This window comes from Pterocles gutturalis, unplaced genomic scaffold (genome assembly GCF_000699245.1).
Source record: "Pterocles gutturalis isolate BGI_N339 unplaced genomic scaffold, ASM69924v1 scaffold36018, whole genome shotgun sequence".
Lineage (NCBI taxonomy): Eukaryota > Metazoa > Chordata > Aves > Pterocliformes > Pteroclidae > Pterocles > Pterocles gutturalis.
In genome coordinates, this window is record NW_010119265.1 from 21,563 (window position 1) to 42,356 (window position 20,794).

The 20,794-nt window shown below is 38.7% G+C and overlaps 1 protein-coding gene across 1 annotated transcript; it reads right to left on the reverse strand.

The window, feature by feature from the left end:
* Window positions 1–1,722: 1,722 nt before the first annotated feature.
* Window positions 1,723–15,963, reverse strand: KATNA1 (katanin p60 (ATPase containing) subunit A 1). Its single transcript, XM_010076519.1, has 10 exons — window positions 15,793–15,963; window positions 14,929–15,083; window positions 12,432–12,615; window positions 10,902–11,023; window positions 9,438–9,543; window positions 8,925–9,083; window positions 7,692–7,818; window positions 5,977–6,111; window positions 5,581–5,707; window positions 1,723–2,063 (listed from the first exon to the last, which is right to left on the reverse strand). Exons 1-10 carry the CDS (start codon window positions 15,961–15,963, stop codon window positions 1,865–1,867), a joined length of 1,485 nt encoding a protein of 494 aa, XP_010074821.1. The 3' UTR covers window positions 1,723–1,864.
* Between the last annotated feature and the right edge of the window lie 4,831 nt (window positions 15,964–20,794).

Consider the following 20,794-nt stretch of genomic DNA (forward strand, 5'->3'; position numbering starts at 1 on the left):
GAGCTGTAAAACTAAACTACTACAAGTTCTCAAAATACATCACACTTTCAGTCTAAGTGGCCCCTTACTGGACTGCTTCCAGGGACTAAAGCTTGCCTACTTTCCCTTCTTACTCAGGTGACAGATTGAATATTTTGGTTTGCCTGCAATTAATTGATTTATGAGAAGAAATCTCCTGCAACACAGCTGACACTCATTCAAACATACAAGCAGAAAAATAAGTATTAAGAGAACCCACTTCTTCAAAATACTGCCTCTTTTTCTTAACTCACACCTAGGGCTATCTTTTTGGAAAGAAAGAGGTAAATTTGTTTTCCATTTTGGAGATGGAAGTCTATAAATGCACACACTTGTATACTCACCTGAACTTCCTCCCTTCATGTCTGGGTTCATCATGCCAGGTCCACCCGGGGATTCAGGAGCTCTCGACAATATCCGCATCTCAGCGTCTTACTAGAGTGCCCCATCACTGGCACTCCTGAAAGTCCCTTTTCAGCGTGACCAGCTGTCACTCATGACACAGCAGTGAATTTTAAGTACGATAACAAGATGTTCATGATAACGGTATTTACCCATCTGTGTACTTGGGATGCATTTGCCTTCTACTCAGCCTGCAAGTTTTCCTTTGCATTACCATTTGTCCTTGCCATCTGCCTTACAGCATCTGCAGACACACAAGCAGGAATTCCACAGCCAGTTTCACACAGCAGCTGAAACAAGTCTAGACATACTTGATTCATAAAAAATCATGAAGTTTAGCTGTAAGCAGAACTACAGCTGTCTCCCTGAGACAAGCTAGCAGGAAGAAGTGTTTCCAAAATAATAGGAAATGGACAGAAGTGATAGATACTTTAGTTACAATGACCACTGTTGAGCAAAATCTAAAATTATGACCTAAATGCTCACTGCAGAAACATTCTCAAAGAAGTGCCTCTACATTCTACTTGTCAAGTAATGCAAAAAGAGAATTTAGATTTAACATAATTTGTAAGGTCGGGGTTATGAACAGAAATCAATCGAGCACAACTATAACACACACACACTGCCTTCTCAGAACGGCCTTACCAGAACAAATGTGCAGCGTACACCAGCACCCAACCTGCCAGGTCTGGAGTTTTGAAGCTTACAGCACTGTACAGTCAAGGAAGAAAAACATATTTCAGAACTAATGCCAGAAAGCTTTTGTTTTCTCTCAGACTTACAAGGAGACCACACGTGTGGCTCTGCATGACTGCTGGCTGTACAGAATTGGTTTACCCTGGCTGGATATATTTTAATAGTACTGAATAGATACTGTAATAGATACTGTAAACCAGTGCTGATCCCACCACTTGCTTAAACTTCAGTTGAATCTACTGACTGTTAGTAGCACAAGGGCTGCTGTTCTAAATATCAACCTTTGTACAGGTTCTTTATTAATACCTTAGGAAAGAGTTTAAGGGTAGAATTCTTTAAGATCAGCTAGCAAAACCATCTGTGCAACTGCATCCTGTTCATCCCATTTTCGAGTTCTCAGCATCCCTTACTCATTTAGCAGGGCTAGTTTGGGTTTTTTTGGTGTAGTAGCTATTTTTCAAGAGTAAACCCTCTGATGCAAGAGTTCTAGTATTAAATTTAAGTAATTTTAAAATATCTTGAAGATCGAAGTGCTTTCCATCAGTATCTTTCACATGTGATAAAAATGGGTACCTTTTGAGCTAGTTCAAAGAGAGATAGACAGAATTTGCATTTTAAAAAAATTTATTTAGACATCCGTTGCTCTTAAATTACAAAAGTTAAGAAGAGCACGCAGTGCACTGACACACTACTTATTACTTCTAAAGCTGTTTTAAGACATAAGGTGGCTTCTTCAAGATAAGACAACTCAGCATGACCCAAATTCGACTATCCATTTCTCATATTTCTCAATGTCTGCAGCAGATACAGATTTAGAAACTTTCTTCAAAGCTATTTCAAAGTCTTCCATAGTTGTTGGCATGTGCATTTCATCTCGGGAAAGATTTCTTATTTCTTCTGGTGTCAAGCCTTCAATACGCCTTCTCATAGCCATCAATGATGCATCCCTATTAAGGATGAAAAAAAAAAAAGGTTACTCAATAGAGGATGATGAGTTCAGTTGTTTGAAAGGCTCACATAGCATTAGTTAAAGCTGTTGCATTCAAAAAGATACAATAAAGAACTGTAAACTTCTATGGAAAGATCTGCAAGTCCTTGTACAACTGTCGTGGGTTAAGCCTACAATACCACGCTATCCATATGTTTCAAACGTGGATTTATCCTCACTGGATCTTTCAATAGCTACTGCTCACAGGCCAGGCAAAGGAGGTAAAACTAACTGGTTTATCTAATGTCACTGCATGCCCGCGATGTCGCTGCTGTTCACAGTATTTTTGAACAGGAACAAGGCCAAGTAATGGTTTCACTACTCCTGCATACAGGAGAAGAGGCTGGAATGTTTTGAATGTTTCCTGGTCCAAACAGGAACCCCACTTCATAGACAAGAGGTGTCAACAGTATCTACCTCTAACCTGTATTTTCCACAGATAAATGTTAAACTACAAAATCTGTTCAGCCTGTGGCTCCTCAAACTTGTGGCCTCAATAACCACTGTCTTTACAAGCGAGTCATTTTCTTGCTGCATTGAGTGCATATGGATTTCCAACAGTAGTATCAGTAGCAGCAGGTGATGAGCTGGTGAGGTGATAAAAAGACTGAAGTTCTTGCTAATTTATTGTCATGTAGCTTATAAAAGTAAGAAAATGCTATTTATTTTGTCTAGCAGTAAAAAAGATGGAAAGGTAATCCTGGCAATATCACAACAGTATCATCTCATATTGATAGGCGAGAATCAAAGGAGAAAAATGTATACATTGTCTTCTAGGAGGATTTAGAAAGATGGTTTCAGCATATTCTTTTTCAGTTTCATCCCCTCCCTCCAAAGGAAACCCTAACTGACAGACTTAATGAATTTACTCCATAATTGCCAGAAATTAGAATGCATAATACAATAACTAGAATTTCAGAACAACCCAAGTTGCCTTGTTGAACTGCATCTTAGTCAAGTATCACCATGTTTTGCTGTTAGATGATAATTTGTGAACTAAAAGCCAGTGTTACACAACCAGGGGCGGAGGGGAGCAGGGACGGGGGAGCATCCCCCACATCTGATTTGCCTCCAGACAGCAGTTTACAAAAACAACCAACAAAACCAACCCAACCAACCAACCAAAAAACACCTACCATACTCCAATGCACCCACAAAATTCAAGTGCAGCTGTCACCACTTTCTCCTCTAAGGTTATTTTGCTGACAGTCACTCCCAGACCAGCTCTTAGCGCCTGGAGAAGCACCAAAGCTCTACCCAAAAACAAGCAGCCACCCACCGGAACACACAGTGGGGGTCAGTTCCGTTCCAAACACCTTTCAACCTTCACAGTTGCTCAAAAAAAGGATTCAAAGTCAGTTCATACTCTCATCTAATATGCAATTTAGACGCACTTTACATTTCCGGGATGTCTTTTTGAAATGCAGTTTCACCTTACAGTTCTGTGGTTATATGCTGGACTGTGAGGGGCTGTACTGTCATCTCTGACTGGTTTTCACTCTGGCTCAGCAAACTTCAGATTTCACCTCAAAGTCTTTAAGGTAGGGGGAATAAATTTGAGCAAACCAGAGTTCTTGGCTCATTTTCTCAGGTTTTGCTTGTCACTAGCAAGGACTGTTCTGTTCTACAAGTTTGAACCCTACTGCGTCCATGTACTGTATGTCTGAACCATACAAAAACACTTTTAGATCAGCCGTGTGTCTTTTTGTCTCAATGTAAATGAAACAATCATGTTTAGATCTTTTTTTCCTGACACTATTAACAAAGTGTAAATACACTGGCTAGTACAAGTACTTTCTTTCAAATCATGCACAGCCAAACCCCAGTTTGTTGGCATTTCTGGTTGCTGCCACCTCAGTCATCTCTAAGGAGACTGCCACAACTGAAAGACTGGGGTGTTTCTTTGTGGGCTGCTTGTTTGTTTGTTTGCTTTGGTTTTTTTAATAGTACTTGTACAAATGGACTTTAGTTAAAAATAAAAATCAACAGTGTGTATATATTACATATATAGATATGAAATTCACTCAAAAACATTACAAGTATTCTGACTTTTACACAAGTATACTGGTATCCAGTATAAAATTAACTACAAATACCAAACGCTGACCAGACTGGAGGAGACAAACTGCAGCTGAAACACACAAAGCAGCAGGCCAAATAAACTCCCTTTCACATCACATGAATCTATTGGCACAAACTCCTTTCAAAGCACAACCAACACCAAGACTGAGCAGAAGAACACCACAGATTCATCTCACAAACCTACAAATGAAACGAATCAGCGCAACACTGATTCAGAGCAACTAACATACCATTCTTTTCCCAGACACTGGAAAATAGCACTGAGCCTCCAAACTCTTAGTTCAGCCTTTGACCCGCCTGATAGGAGCTTTTGGTGTTTGCTCTGCGTACAGGCCACTCGCATTCATCCCTGTGGCACAGTGTACTGTCCTCTCAGTTGTGCTGACACATGTTTGCAGAGCTGTATTAGGAAGCAAGGCAAGAAATGGATCTGCATTTGAGGAAAGTAATGAGATGTTTTTAATCCAGAACAGTTCTCTTACCCTGTTCAAAGTACAGCCCCACAATAGTTGTGTTGGCACAACTTGGAGCTCAAGCCTTCCACTGTCACCTTTAGTGCTACCTCCAGAGTCTGAAAGCATAGTTACACAGGTAATTATTAGATGACAACAGCATCTTAAGAAGTTTCATTTCTTTGTCCCAAACTGCTGATTCCATAATTTGCCACCGCTGCAACTGTGCCAGTGCAAATCTTTAGATGTAAACCAGATGACTGATACTAGTCTCTTAAAAGAACAGTCTTTTCAATTTTTGAAAGATCAGGGAAGCGTTAGAAAATGTTTTTAGTCAATTACTTCAGGAATGTAAGTTATAGAATAGGACCACAAATGATTGTAATCAAACAGTTCTGAGGAGAAGGGGAGATGGAGGAAGTGGAAGAGAACCTAAGTCAGCCTCATCACTAAAGCCCATGTGCTGAGCACACAGCTCTTGTACTGTCGCACAATATGGTAGACCTTTTCCGTGTCGTAAGGGAAGAACAACACTGCATCTTTGCTTTCGTTATTCTGGCCTCTGCCACTATTGCCTCTTACACATCGATGTTCTCTTGAAGTAGTATAACCTCAGTGGAATCACTGCAACTCTACAAGTCTACCATCCTGTGGATATGCCTCATGCAAGGAATTTGGTGTACACGAAAGAACATGGGATTTTATCCAAATCATAGCTCATTAAGATTACTATGTTGCAACTGCTCTTCATCACTGTTATACAAAAATATCTCACAGAAATCTAGGTAAATATGAATGCAGTATTTCACCTTTTAGCCCCAGATAAGAGACAAGTTAGTCTGTTTTTATCCAACAACTTTAATCATGTAAATTAGTTACTTTACAAACAGTTTTCTCAGAGTTTATAGTAGTAGCAACACAAATAATGCAATATTAACATACCTGCACACATTGGTTATGTCTGCACCTGAATAACCCTCCATTTTCTCAGCGATATTTGCAAGGTCAACATCATCAGCCAGCTCCAGCTCTCGCAGATTTATTCTTAGGAGTTCCTCTCTACCTTTTGCTAATCAAAGAATAGAAAATTGAGTCTATACAACTTGCTTTCTGAAGATAAATAATGAACTGAGGAAAGATAACGGGGAAGAATGAGAAAAACGACACTGTACTTGCTACAAAGGTAAATGTTCAATGTTTAGATTTAACCTGGTCTTGAATTCATAAATGAATTTGCATACATGTGTCAATTAGGTTTTTAAACCAGGTGATCAAAACTAAAGAAATATTGATGAAGTTTGTAGTCTTTTCAACACTCCTCTCCCTGAGTCTTCATACCTGATGGTAAAGGAATGTAAATTCTCTTTTCTAGTCTCCGTCTTAGGGCTTCATCAATATCCCAAGGAAAATTAGTAGCAGCAAGTACCATGACCATCTTGGAAGGATCATCATTTTCAGCAGCCCCTCCAACACCTGCATTGTAGAAAAGAGGAAGTAAAATGTAGGTATGTTCTGTGAAATTTCATGTATAGAGAGAACAATATCCACAATTCTATAATACTAAAGCAGCTACTCTATTGTACTTTAGTGAGTCCAAGTGCAATACAATTACTAAGTGTAACAGAGTTCAGTTTTTCATCTATATTACAGCCTGCAAGCAAAAATGGAGACTTGGTTTAATTAGGAGCAGTGGCATAAGCTGCTCCTCAGATCAGGAAGTTCCTCTCTATCATTGCTGGAACGCTTTTACAGTAGAGTTGTTTGTATTTCTGCCATTACAGTGTTTGAATTTTCACATCAGCATCCTGTAACAGCATGTGAGGAAAAACAAAACAACTCCCCCAAAACCATCACCACACCAAAAACCAGCCCCCCCCGCCCTGCTTCTTCAGGAGTATTCAAAAGCAGCACTACTCCTCTACAAAAAGTTTCTTCACTTCTGGATTCAGGTCAAATGTTTCACATACGCAGGTGGATTCTTACAAACTGCTGAAGAGAATGTTTAAATTTGGTGGACTGAATCACAACTTCTCACAGGCAGAGAGAACACCTTAGTCCCTAAAGTACTGTGAAAATGCTACTATATGAAGAAGTTCATTTCAGTAAACTAGCTACCCTCTGCATTTACTGTTTTTTCTTATAATCATAGGATTGGGCTGTGGAATACCCATTGTACCGAGTCTGCTTGAAAATTTGCATATAAAACACCATTTATGAATGCTCAAGTAAAAGGACTTCAAATAGTTGTTACTAATAAAATTAGCTTATTTACATACTTGAGTTATGAGAACAGTATTACAGCTCTGCTACTATTTACAGGCAAACATAAAAGGGTATCAACATCAGAGAACCAGAAATAAATATACATATCTTCTGACTCATGGAATTCTATCACAAATTACTCCACAGATTAGCACTTTTCAGTTGCTCCTTTCGTTTTCCTTGCTCACCTAAAGAGTATAAAAAGGACGCCTCTACAGCAACTTTGCACAGTGTTACCTACTTTTAAACTTTGTTAATTTGCAAAATATTTACCAAACATCTGTAATGAACTCAGTGTTTTAAAAAGAAAATGCTCCCAACTGCTTCTATTAAAAATTGCCCTTCTGTTTTATTTATATCTTTAGGAGGAAAAAAGAGATCCCAAAGAAGTTAAGTGTAACAATTGCCTTTCAAGTTTAAACTGGAATGGGTGACGGTTCTTTTGAACCACTTCTTACTTGGTTTTGGAGAACTGACATGTTAGGTAAAGACTGAGAGGAGCAATTAATACTTTTTTTCTTCTGCAGTTTTAAAATCTTGTATTCTCCACTGAATCTTCATTATTCTGGGTCAGTAATATAAGGTAATTGCTCAGATGATAAAAGATTGTTAAATAATTGGTATCTTTTTTCCTTCCACACTGACAGTTGGAATAGTGCATTTGTATCTTTTTACTCCCATTTTATGTAAGGCTTTCAAACAAATCAATTCTTGAGAATGAAGTTGCGATTTTTTTTCTCCTCCCTCAAGTCTCCTCCAGTCCAGCACTTCCCAGGGATCAGGATATTTACCATCCATTTGTACTAGCAGTTCGGCCTTCACACGTCGGCTAGCTTCATGCTCCTCTGAAGTTCCCCTGCGACTACAGATAGAGTCTATCTCATCAATAAATATAGTTGTCGGGGCATAAAATCGAGCCTAAAGAAAGCAAACAATAAAGCAGAAGCTGAAATGTCAGTCTACTCACATTTAAGAGATAGCAGCATAATCTGAGTTGAGTAATGACAGCTTTACCCCAATGAATCAGCTCATAAATATAAAACAATTCCTAACCTTCCCTCTCTTCTACTGTTGCACCCAACTATAGAGCAGCTCTGCATCCATTAATAGCATTTGAGCAGAACAGTTTTTGGCAAAGTCTATTAATTGTTAGGGCTATAAAAAATGTTTAATAAGCAAAAGGCAGTTTTACACATTAGGACTAATATTTATAACTGTGAAAGTCATCACAGAATGCTTGTATAAGAACTCAGGCAAAGCTAGGACACCATGATACGGAACCCGCCCAAGAGACAGGTCAACTGTAAAATAACTAACTTTTCTGAAATCAAGAGAGGTCAAAGACATGGATCTGTGATAATAAAAGCTACTGTCCTACAGCAATCGAGATGCTGTCCATCATGTATATGCATTTTTGATTGATAGGCATGGTATCAACTAATTTAATATGATCAAATGATATCGTAACAGATCTTTTATTTCCTGACTACTGTATTTGCAACTCTGCTGCCCCCTTCAGTACTGGGCACCCTAACAAACACTTCATGCAAGCCACGTAACACATGAAAAAATTACTACATATTCTGAGACAATTTCAAGTATTGTGTGCTCTAAAGCCAACTACAGTTTGGAAATCCACTTATTTTAAGCGCATACAAAAAAATCACCCACAATGACAACAAAACATGCACAGCCCAAGTAGGGTTCTCACCCAGACAGCAATTAGATTCCGTCTCCAGTTTTACATTCAAATATTTCTACAGTACTCATCAGCTTAGAGTGAGCTACCTCTAACATAACAAGCTAATCCTGAAAATAAAGACAATGTTATTTTTCAGTTTTTATAAAGCTGTTTAGGAATAACAAGATCTTGAATGTACATGGCCAAATCAGAAAGTCCTAAAGCGTTTGAAGCTTGGAGAGCTGTTTATACATGCTATGAGTTCTAAATCTTGGCAAGGTTTCACTGTTCCAGAAGTAACTACTTCCTTATCTCACTATTTATATTCAGAAACTTCAATCACCATTTCAAACAGTAGACGAACAAGTTTCTCAGATTCTCCTCTGTACTTTGAGGTAAGCGTGGAAGAAGAAACATTGAAAAAAGTAGTCTTGCATTCAGTGGCTACAGCTTTTGCCAGGAGGGTCTTTCCAGTACCAGGAGGACCAACCATCAGCACACCCTATTAAAATGAAAAAGAACCACTTTTAGGACAATAATCAAAACACAGACAATTTCACGGTTTGTTTAATAGTGTAACATTAGAATACTAGATGTAAACTTTTCCTTTAAAAGTTTTTCAAAGGTCATTAATTAATTACTGTTGCTTACTTTCAACAATATAGGTGTGTGATGGGTTAAAGACAATGTATTTATCCAGCTGACAGCTTTATCTTATTAGTACTATTTACCATAAATTTTGTTACTAAAAAGTGGAAAGAGTTTATACAAAATGTAAAACACCTGAAATTTCTTGTTCCACCAAGGTCCAATCTCAGAATCCTATTTATGATCACAGGATCAGATTTTTTCATACCTTCCATGGTCTTCTAATTCCCTTAAAAAACTCCGGCATCCACATCGGTAAAACTACAGCTTCTTTAAGCAGCTTTTTGGCTTCTACTAAATCAGCAATATCATCCCTGACAAGAAAGAAGGATGTTTGACAGATTCAGATAGACGCAGATTGCAGAGGAATCAGTCCACAGCTCAAAACAATACCCAGTTAAACTTATTGTTATGTAACGGCTCTCCCATAATTCAGGAAAATGAGTTGGATTTATTTATGTTCTAGTGGCAAAAGCCTATGAAAACTACAGTTGACATCTGACTAGTAGATTCCAGATGGGTGCAAAAACAAAGACAGACACATTAACGATTTCAGTAGAGCGCCACTGTTCTTATTCACAGAAAGAATAATCAGAAAAAAGCAAGTTGGTTAAACTTATGCTGGTTACAGATAATGCTTTCTTCTTTTGCCAAGAGGTTCACTGTCCTTGAAACTTGAATATCATCTTTCATCGTTATGAGAACAATTTACTGAAGACTAGTAAATGGAGCTGAATTAAAAAGAATTTTTAGAATTATTTTTCAGAGTTACAAATTTAATTCTTAGATACCCTCAAGAAAATATGACCAGCCTGTAAGGTAACTCACAGGGCATTCCACTCATCAGCATGTGCCCAAGTAATATTTTGGTTTCAAAACATATCTATGTGGAGAATTAGTTTCAAATCTGAAGTTGTGATCTAAGATTCACTATAAAAACTGAAACAAATATTTGTAAATTATACTGAAATACATGACAGTGGCATGCATACAAATTGTTTATGGAATTTTTCAGATTTTTTTTTAAAGCCTACTTTATTTGCCAGAAGATTTTTGCTCATTTAAGCTTCACAAAACCACCTAAGCTTGTGAACACAAAACAACCTTTGTATAAGGTTTAATATTTAACACATTTATGTAAAGGTACTGGCAGTCACATCACATCCAGCAAGATTCCAAAGGGTTCCTATATTGACATAACTTCTTTGTTAATTGGTTTTCTATCTTGGTATGCCCCTGGGTAGCAAAACACGTTTTTAAATGAAGAGACATGGCAGACATTAGAATCTTATACATTGCAAATGCAAAAGAGCATCTCAAAATTTTATCTCAGGACTCCTAGAAATGTTTGAGAAGCTTTCTGTTGTTAGGTTGGACAGTGACTTGAGCAACCTGAGCTAGGAAAAGATGTCCCTGACCATGGCAGGGGGTAGGACTAGCTCATCTTTAAAGCTCCCTTCCAACTGAAACTATTCTATTAATCCATGGGTGGAAAAAAGAGTTCTAAAAACATTCAACAACACAAGAAGTTTAGTTGCCTATTTAATGAGTAAAGAAAACCTTTAGGTACATTTTATATGTAAGCACATGCTAAAATACTTAATTCTTGTCATATTGTATAAGAGGAAAAAGAAACAACAACTCAAAGACCAGCAGCAGTATTCACACTTACCACCGAATGTTGGGATTCTGAGAAATTATATCTCTTTCCAAAGCTTCTACTAAATCTCTATCATATCCAGTACTATCAAATTTCTTTGGTTCGGACTCTGAAATCTCAGATGTGGGTTTGTTCTACATATAAAGGATATAACAACGTAAATACATAACAATCATTATGCTACTAATGGATTTTTTTTAAGTCCACAATAACATCATATTTATAGAAGGTGGCAACATAAACCAGCATGAAAATTATGAAGCATCCATATTACTGCTGCACTGCAGGATTTATGTGGTTCACCCTAGACTTCTGTACTGCCCTGGTCCCATTTTCTTCTCCCCAAAGCCCAGATATTGTACTAATGCAGTTTCTTTGCTTTAGTAGGTAATCAAGACTGCATACAGCTATCCCAGTATAAAAATGTTTGCCTCTTCTCCCAGAGAAATCAAAAGCTATCTGTGACAGTAGCTGGGTAGGGGGAATTATGCATGAGACTGGATCAGAAAGTGTCACACAGAGGATTTGAGATGCTCTAGCTCAAAGTTTCATAAATATGCCACATAGATGGGACACAAAAAAAATTAAGCAGGACTTCCATATGTAGGATGTGCAAAGGTGATCTGCGGGAAGACCACAGCAGTAAAAAAGTGCTAATTAACCGATACAGAAGCATGGACAAGAACAGCAGAGAAGCAGCTCTGCAGTGGAGCAGAAGCAAATGCACTACACAGTTGAAAGGGCTCAAACAGCAGAGACCATGCAACTGAAAGGAAATGAAATACACTAGACATACCCCGTTTTTTTTTATACACTTAACAGCAAGCACTGGTGATGACAGAACAACTGTAAAAAAGAAAAAAGACCTATCCTGTCTCTGTGTGTGCATATCCTTAGTGAGAAAGGATTATCATTCAAAGGCAAAGTAATTTAGCGCCTAATAAATGTAGTAGCTTACATAGCTGACCAATTCCACCCTTGTAGTTTATACGATTTCCACAGGCCATGACACCTTGCCACAACATAAGGTTGCTGAACCTAACAAACTATCACATGGATATTTCATTTATTTGGACTGGAAAACTGTGAATTGAGTCTCTTTAATATATCTCTTACTCTGGTCATCAGCTAAATTTATGGAGACCAGTGTACAAGCATTCTGATTGCAAACAATACATCATAGATAATTCTCTCATGAAGCATGTTGGGTTTCTGTTTGTTTTAAACTTAAAAGAGTCTGGAGCTAATATGAGATCCCAACAACAACAACAAAGTAAAGGTCTCCTTTAAGATTAAATAAATTTTGAAATGCTTTAGAACAGGTGAGTCAATGGACATCCCATTTGAATGACCTCCATGAGGCTTAGTTTCAGTAATTCAGTGATATAATTTTAAACAACAATCTCCAAGTTGCAGTAAACAAGCCCACATCTACCAGGTCACTTCCTCCAGATAAGGGTTTGGTCATTTAAAAAAAAAAAATCCATAACCAAGACTGTCTAACTGAGTTTCTCAACTTCATGAAGTTATTTGCAAGCTTACCTTTTCCTCTTTTCCTTTATTTTGCTGATCTTTTTTTTCCCGGCTGCGGACTGCCTTCCCTTTATCATTGGGATTTCGAGAGGACGGACGGTGAGGGCCCCTGACAGCTGCACTTATACGATTATTGTGACCTCTGCAATCACTGCACTGAGCAGACTGACGTTTTCTGGGTCCCGGCGAAGGTCTAATTAGTTGTAACATATGCAAAAAGCCTCAGTGTAAAGTCATAGGTGAGCACTACATAACCAAATCAAGTGGTTACAAACTGAAAAGTCATTTTGCTTGAGAGAAAAATCTGTATGTCAGAAACAAGACAGACATTTTTTAGTTGCTAAAAATCCATTTTCCCTTTGCCACGAGCTCCTTGCCTTGTATATTACATAAATAAAAGTAATCCTAGGGCTATGATATTTAGGAAAACAAAACAAAACAAAACAAAACAAACCACCCCAATATATTTTCTCCTTATCACCGTGGTTCTCACTCTCCTAGCCAAAGAAATTTAAAGGTTTCTTGGGAATGAGAGTTTTATTTTCACTTCCTTTTATTCTCACTTCTTGGGAAAGAAAATGTGCATGTGAGGCCTCCAGTTGTTTGAAACTAGACTAGACTACTTTTAGAAGCACATATGAACAAACCAGTATCATGACTGGTATTATGGATTTGTTTTCTAGAATTCAGTTTCTTCCCCATACAAATCCGTTACTCTCACAGATTTACTTTTTGCATGGGCCCTCCTAAAATTCCAGCATTAATAAGCTATCAGTCAAGTTTAATTTCAGGGATATTTCTAGAGCAGAGAAAATGGAAGACTCTGATTTGGAAAGCGCTTACTTGAACTAGAAGATATGTTTTGACATAACATTCAAGATATATCAGGATCCAGTATCTTCATAAAAGTTGTCTTTAACTGATTCACAGCAGCAAGTTTGTCAGAACTGTACATATCTCTTCAGGGTGAAATGCATATTAGGCAACACGAATATGCTAATGATAAGATCATAAGTGTTAAAGTCTTGTCACTCTCCAAATGGAGTATCTACCAACCTACACTTTTATTTATGAATACCTAGCCACCTCTGAATTCCACCCCTAAGCTCAAAATAAAGGAATAGTGTGATTACACACCTAATTTCCACCTACATTTGTGAGTTCTTCTATCTCGCTATAGGAATTTACTGTGGTTGTTCCAACACAACATGGCCCAAGTTTTTACTGTGGCTTTTTCATATTACCACAACCGAATACTCCACCAGCTGGCAAGATAAATGGAACACAAGCAGTTCTTTCAGGTCTTTCCCTTTACAGAAACATGAGTTCATGTATCTCTTCTCTAGAAAGCTTCAAAACATTAGGGAAGTTCTACCTCTCGGACTTTGTTCTTCCGGAAGGTTTGAATGAAACTGGCGAACAGTGTTCCAAAATTATTAAACGAGATAAACAGAAACAGTGTGATCACACAAGACCCATTTCTTTCAGAAAGCAGGCTCAAAATAAATCCATTTTAAAAATGTAAAAAATGTACCCGTAAAGACTGAAGTTATCCATCTGCAAGCAACACCTTCTAAGTTCAAAGCCTCAGAGAACAGTTTGACAGTCCAGCTAAGCTGATCTAACAGCCACTTCCTGTCAATGCACAGCTTCATGTCTGCTTTGTGTGCACTCCTGCTCCCTCCTTCATGCTACCACTGGCATGTGTGAGAACCTCTAATTAACCAGTTCAGATAGCTAATATCAGGAAAAAAACAACAGTAGCCAAACAAACTAAAAGCCAAACAAAAAACCACTAGCCCCACAAAACAGTGTCTTTTTTGCCAGTTTAGCATCCCTAATCAACGCCAACAACGGCAAAAGTGAAAAAAACTCAGGCAGCTGTGGAGGGTAAGACTATCCTTTCAGCAGCAGCTACACTGTCAAATCACACCACAAGGCCTTGGTTTCACAGACACTAGCCCAGCATAATTCAAAAGTACTTCCGAAATAAGTAGGCTTGCCTGCAGCTGCTTGTTCCCACCCCTTCCCTTGGGCTTACGCTAGCCTAACTGAGCAGTTCATGAAGGAGATCAGGGAACCACCTTGCTCCACAAAAGGAACTGAGCTTCAACACTTCTAGATTTTACTGTTACTGTGATAATACATCTTCATCCTTTTCATATCAGCTACGTGCAGAGTCATTTTAAAGTTAATGAGAAGATCAATTCAGGAATGGAGTTGAGCTTCCACAGAATGACAAGTTTATCTTAAACCAAAGGAAAAAAAACCCAACCAACCAAACAAAAAAGCTCAACACTAATCAAGCCTATATAAGATAAAAGCCCCAGAACATTCTGAAGTAGGCTGCCTCAAAATGGTATCTCCTTCACTACAAACAGCGGCAAGCTGCTGCTGTGAGTGTTATACATCTAAGTTCCAGAACAAAAATTACACAGGAACAGGCTGAAGTCAAAGCACACTTTGCCCTGATCAACGTAATTTAGGTCTTCAAGATTCTTCTTACCTACGTTCAAAAAAAAGCAAAGACCAAACTTCTGCATCATGAGCTGGTAATTCTTGTTGTGAAGCTTTCAATGGAGTACTGTCTAATTTAAAACTCTCTAGTGTTTTCATTATATCTTTCACGTGCTTAGCTTCCACGCTTATCTCCTGCCAAACCTGATTTAAAAAAAAAAAAGTACATTAAGCCCATTGCAAATAAGTTTGTAACAGTTCTCTGTTGAAGCCCACGTAATGCCTGGATGGGTTCCACAAGGTTTCACAAGCTACCTGGTTCTACTTGGATAGACAAGAATAACGCACATCAGATATTAAGCAGGTTTTTCTGCCTTCCTCAGCACATTTAAAGAATAAACAAATACATTTTGGATTTAACACCAAAGACACTTTTGACAAATTTTGCATATTAAGTATGACAGAAAAGAGTACAACCTAACAGACTGAATGTCAATGAAAAAAATGATGGTTTGTGGTAAAGATAAATTAACACGGTAGCCACAACACAGTTTCTATTAAGAATCTAAGTCACACTACTTAAACATTGAGAGGGAAATAAGACTATTCAAAATTATGCCAGCCTAAGAAACTTCAGCGTAACAGGAGCACTCATCAGCAAGAGGCTGACAAGCCAGACTGTGCACTGACTCCTCAGGGCTGTGTTCCATTGCCGGTCTTGTCACTGTCAGAGCAAGAAGTCATACAGACGACTTCAATAAGTCTGTATAATAACAAAAAAGCCTATATATAGCAGCAGCACTACAGTTTATCAGAGAATGGTGTGTTTTCATGCTTTTGTTTACCATAAAATAGGCAAGTTTTGCTACTTTAATGCTTTTGCCTCAAAATGTCCCAGAAAAGTACTATTTACCTGTTGCCATTTCTGTTGCAGATAGGTATCTCTGACAGAGTAGAGGTACTTATTCATTTGGTCAAGAACTCCCTGGTAGTAGACCATTGCAGAGTCATAATTTCCCAGTAAGGCATATTCACGGGCCAGCTTTACATTCTCAGTGATCATAACAAGGCTCATGTTCAACATGAAGCTGAAAGAAACAGGAAATATTAAGGAAAAAAAAAAACCCAGACCAGAACAAATTTTTGCAACTATTTTCATACACTCATTACGTCACTTGGCATATCAAAACATAGATGCTGGAAATATACTGGTTAGAGAAAGGTCCTAGAATGAATGTGATCCATATAAAAAAATAATTGTTTCTCTATTACTAGAAAAGAAACTCTTCACTTCATAAAATTGTTTCATGCAATGAAGATTCTGTTGAAAAGCATACGCAAGATACGCAGATTTAAATGTTGCAAGCCACAATTGTGTACTCTCCTTCCCTTTGTTCCATTGTAAAATAAATTGGTATTTTACTGTTAGCACTATAACATTGTCCATACTATAATGGCCTGTGGTTTAAAAAAACCCCAACAAACAATAAACCAAAGCCCTTCTTCCAGATGCATTTTTTTTGCCTTAACATTCCATGCATATACATTTAACAGCCTGACTTTGCCTTGTGGAGAACACTATTTTTCCATTTGTTTGATTTTACAATTCTTCAGTTTTATTTAATATTTATTTGAAACACATATCCACCTTCCATGCCCAGCTTGCACCTTCCTATCACCTTCATTTTTCCATTTAAAAAGAAACTCTTGAAAAATGTTGAGGCTGCTAAGTTATCACTGAAAGGTAAGGAAAGGCCACAATTAAACATCTAGTGTGTACCTACCCATGTTAGTTAACAAATTGTTCAAACCTTGCTACTTTTCCCACTGTTTGTGGTGGTTGTTTTTTTTTTTCTTTGTTTGGTTTTTGGTTTTTTTTGGTTTTTTCTTTGTTTGGTTTTTGGGTTTTTTTGTTTTTTTTTTTTTTTTTTTCTTTTGGAGCAAACACCATGGACTGTGACCACTTCCACTTTGTAACATTAGCAGAATTTACGCTTTTAGATTAGAATAGCACAGAATTATTATTTATACAAATACAGTAATAAGTAGAAGCAGTAAACTTACTCTTTAAAGTTGTCACTGTCCATAGAGCAGTCATTCTATGTTCTTATCCATTACATATACATCCCATCCCCTCCTTCTCTAAGATACCTGCACTGTCTCCACTTTTCCTGTCTCTTGCACACCAAGAATTTCCACACTCTCCTCCTAATTTCCTACAAACAAGCACAGAAAACATTTAAATAATAAACATGCCTGCAAGAAAGTCGTCTTGCTTTCATTTCAGTACCTGTACCCAGTACCAGTAAGAAGCCCTTGCAGACAAGCAGTTACGACTAAGCCCTGGGATGAAGCATACTTGATCCAGATCAACTATTTAAAGAATGTAAGAGGTACTAAACTCACATGCGCAACAAACAGACTTAAGACTGAACGCATTTCAAGACCAGGTCATGGTCAAATTTGTATGCATCAGAGGTTTCAGAAGCCACACTTTGCACACCAGACAATCTATTGCTAACATTTTATGCTCCCCATTTAAAGAGGGGCTGCTAAATACAAATCAAACATTTTAAGACTTTCACTCCTTTTTCTGTTCCCTTCCCAAGCAGCTTTATGCGTGGACACACAGCTGAAGCATTCCTGAGCCAACATCCTCTTCTTTTTGCTTCCTTCCTCTTCCTTCCCCAGTTTCCCTTGAAGCAGATGGCTGCTGTGAAAAATTTCATCCCAAACTACAAAACTCTGGCAGCAGTGCAGCTGAAGACAGGCCTCTGACAGCCCACACCCATCCGCACAGAACGGATCCATGGGGTTGAGTCTGGCAACCTGCTATCCTAAGAACCTACGCTATACAATCTCCCTCTAGCCAGAGACTCACCGAGCTGGCCACAGCGTTGTCTACAAGCTGACACGGTTAATGTGAACAGCAACTACAAAGGCTACTGTATCCCAGACACAGTTTGACTTGGGAGTTTTGTTGCTTTTTAACTCAGAAGAAAGAGCCTCAAGATGTTTGTCAACTGCTGTACGGTTTGTCACACAGATATTACCAAAGTTTTCCCTGCTATATTTAGGAACAAGCTTTTCCACTCCTGCTCATCCTACCAGATACACCTGTTTGCCTGTCCTGGGAATTCAAACCAATGACTAACACTACCACTGAAATGACAAGTTGAGCAAGATGCTAATAAATATTTTAAAAATCAAGTAATAGCAAGTTATTAAAGCTAAACTAGATTTTCAAACACAGAGAGAAGTCAGAGATAACTTCTTACACCGAATCCTGTAGAGCAATCCAAACAACAGCAACTGTGTTTAAATAGCCAGGGCGGGGGAGAAGCTTGTAAGAGTAGTTTTCATCTGGAAATATGAAAATAGCAAGAAGAAAAAAAAACCCCTAAATCAGAAAGATATGAAAGCTTGGGACCAGAATGACAGTATTACACATAACAAGAGTAAATGTGATTTTTCAGGTGAGAGAAGACAGAATGGAAGGGCAGAAAGGAAGAACAGACACTGAAGAAGCAGCAGCTAACGCCTCAGGGTGGAGGGGAAAAGGCGCTCATGTCAGTTTATAACACTTCCAACATAACCAATAGTAATTATAACAAAACCCAGGAACCCATCTGTTTCATCAGTGGTACTAAAAATGCAAGAGAATTTAGTTTAAACTAGAAAACCAAATTAATTTGTTGCTTCATGTTGAGTCATAAGAGCAGAAGAGCTTGAAGTGGCTTCCAAATACAAGGCTCTTCTGGACAAGTGCAGCAGAAAAAGCTGCTGACTCTGCTTCTGTCTGGACATGCCACTGCTGCTGCTGCTTTAATGCAGGCAGTGTCAGAGCTGATACACTAACGAGAGTCTATAGGCTTACTGCACCTATAACTGAAGCTGCTGAAGCTGTTCTAATGGGGGGCGGGGGGCGGAAATTGAGTTAAAGTACTAATCTGAAACCAGATTAAGGTTTGCAGCAGAAAGTCATAGTAGAGTGCGGCAGTCCAGGGTAGGGTGTCAGACACATGGAGAGGTGTGTGTACGCCACGTCCAGAGTTAAGCCAGCCCTGAATGAATTAAACAAAACAAAAACTAATCCTGCACCACCTAATTTTTAAAGTATTTACAAATATCTTGCACTATCACGCAACAGGATGTCCAAGCAGCAAGGCTGCACTTATCAGCTATGACCGTTCCATGAATCATGCCCAGTGAAGTTATCTATGTCCCAACAGCAACCGAAATAGCAACAACTCATAAAGTTTACAATGAGCAGGATAGAAGGCAAATAACCCAAGCACTCTGTCTTGCAGGTTTAATTCTACACTGCGTACAAACACACTTCACTGTAAGAATACTCACTCTCTACACCAGCTGCAAGCATTTATGGTTCCTTGAAATTAACACTATAGAAACTCATCAAATTAACCCATTTCTAGTAACAGAATGAATTTTATCATTTGCTCCAAGCACCTAAAATACTTCTAGAGTTCAGCCTCTCTAAAAGTATTTTAGCCTCTCTACAATACTTCTAGAGAACAGCCAAGAGTAGCATGGGTTGAAACCTAAGAAAGGTTCAAGATACCTACAGCTTTTGAGAATGAGGTTTTGGAACTTATTTTTATATTTTATTTTAAAGATAACAGCCTTGACCATCAACAAGAAAACAGAAGGGATAAAGTCACTGTGGAAAATGTGATGCACTAAATCATCATAAGGAACAACTATAAGTAATTTCTGCTAGCATTCATACATTAGAATTTGGGAAGCTGAAACCAAAACACAGTTATCAATCCTGTTCCACAAAGAAATCCCCCCCAACTTTAAAAAATAAGAGATTGCTATGCAGATGTTGGGAGGGAAGATTAAAGTCAGAGTCTATCAATTACCAGAGTGGGCCCACCAGCTACTCTGCTGACTCAGAGAACTGCACAAGCCATACAAGGAAAATACCTCCAAAGACTCCTTCAGTCCAACCTTAATGTTTGGACTACACCAGAGCCTGGATTTTGGCAAAACACAGGTGTTTCCATTACTTCAGCCTGCTATGCAGGCCCTGACATAAAAGCAACCATGTAAAATTCAGCAGGTTCTCTCAGCAAGCCAGGAGAGAGAAAAAAAGTCAAAGTAATAGCTTTTAGGAATACATTTTTACAGATGACATGGTGGCCTGCGACTGGACTGCATCACCTCTGAGCTCCCTTCCCGCTTTAATATCGTACTTCACAACATCCACTCCTAGCAACATTTGGTATCAACAAGGGATTGCGTTATTGGGAAGTTATCTGGGAAATAGCAGAGCTGACAGACTTATTGGATACTAAACAAACTGGTTCTCATCCACTTCTTGTCTTTAACAGTAACGGTAGCAAAAGAAAAACCACCAGCCACCTGTTGCTTGTGCAAAAAACCCCGTTGGTGATGCAAAAAAAAAAAAAAAAAAATTAAACAGAGATACACCATTGGCAGATGATTTTACATTTTCAAGGCGAAGCCCTTCAGAAGACTTAAAAAGAATAATCCCATTACTTGCTGCCCATTTCCCGGGGGCTGGCACTCTCTTAGGCGGTCAGCTCCTCAGGAAAGCCGGCAGGGTCCGCAGCAGAATGGATAGCTACACTTGGTGCCTACTGCTGCTCTCTGCTTGGAGAGAAAGCTACCATAATTCCCAAAGGCTTACTTCATTACGAAAAATAAAAAAATCGGCGGGCAGCGAGAAGCAGGAGCCCAAACCCAGGGCGAAAAAAAAACCCCACCCCCCCCCCCCGCCCCCCCCCCCCCTGCCGCCACTCGCCTTTGGTGGCTTTAGGGACGCCACGGTGACGCCCCGTGGGGCTCTGAGCACGTGTAAGCTACCGCAGTGACATCAGGCCGGCGAGCACGGTGTAATGGTCACGAGTGTCACGACAGCAACGACC

Excerpts from the sequence above, each read along its gene's own strand:
- KATNA1 (XM_010076519.1), bottom strand. The coding sequence starts at position 15,963 with ATGTTGAACATGAGCCTTGTTATGATCACTGAGAATGTAAAGCTGGCC. Across the intron at positions 15,084-15,792 it reads TGCAACAGAAATGGCAACAG|GTTTGGCAGGAGATAAGCGT; the intron begins GTAAATAGTACT and ends TTTTTAAATCAG. Across the intron at positions 6,112-7,691 it reads ACTGCTAGTACAAATGGATG|GTGTTGGAGGGGCTGCTGAA; the intron begins GTAAATATCCTG and ends TCTACAATGCAG.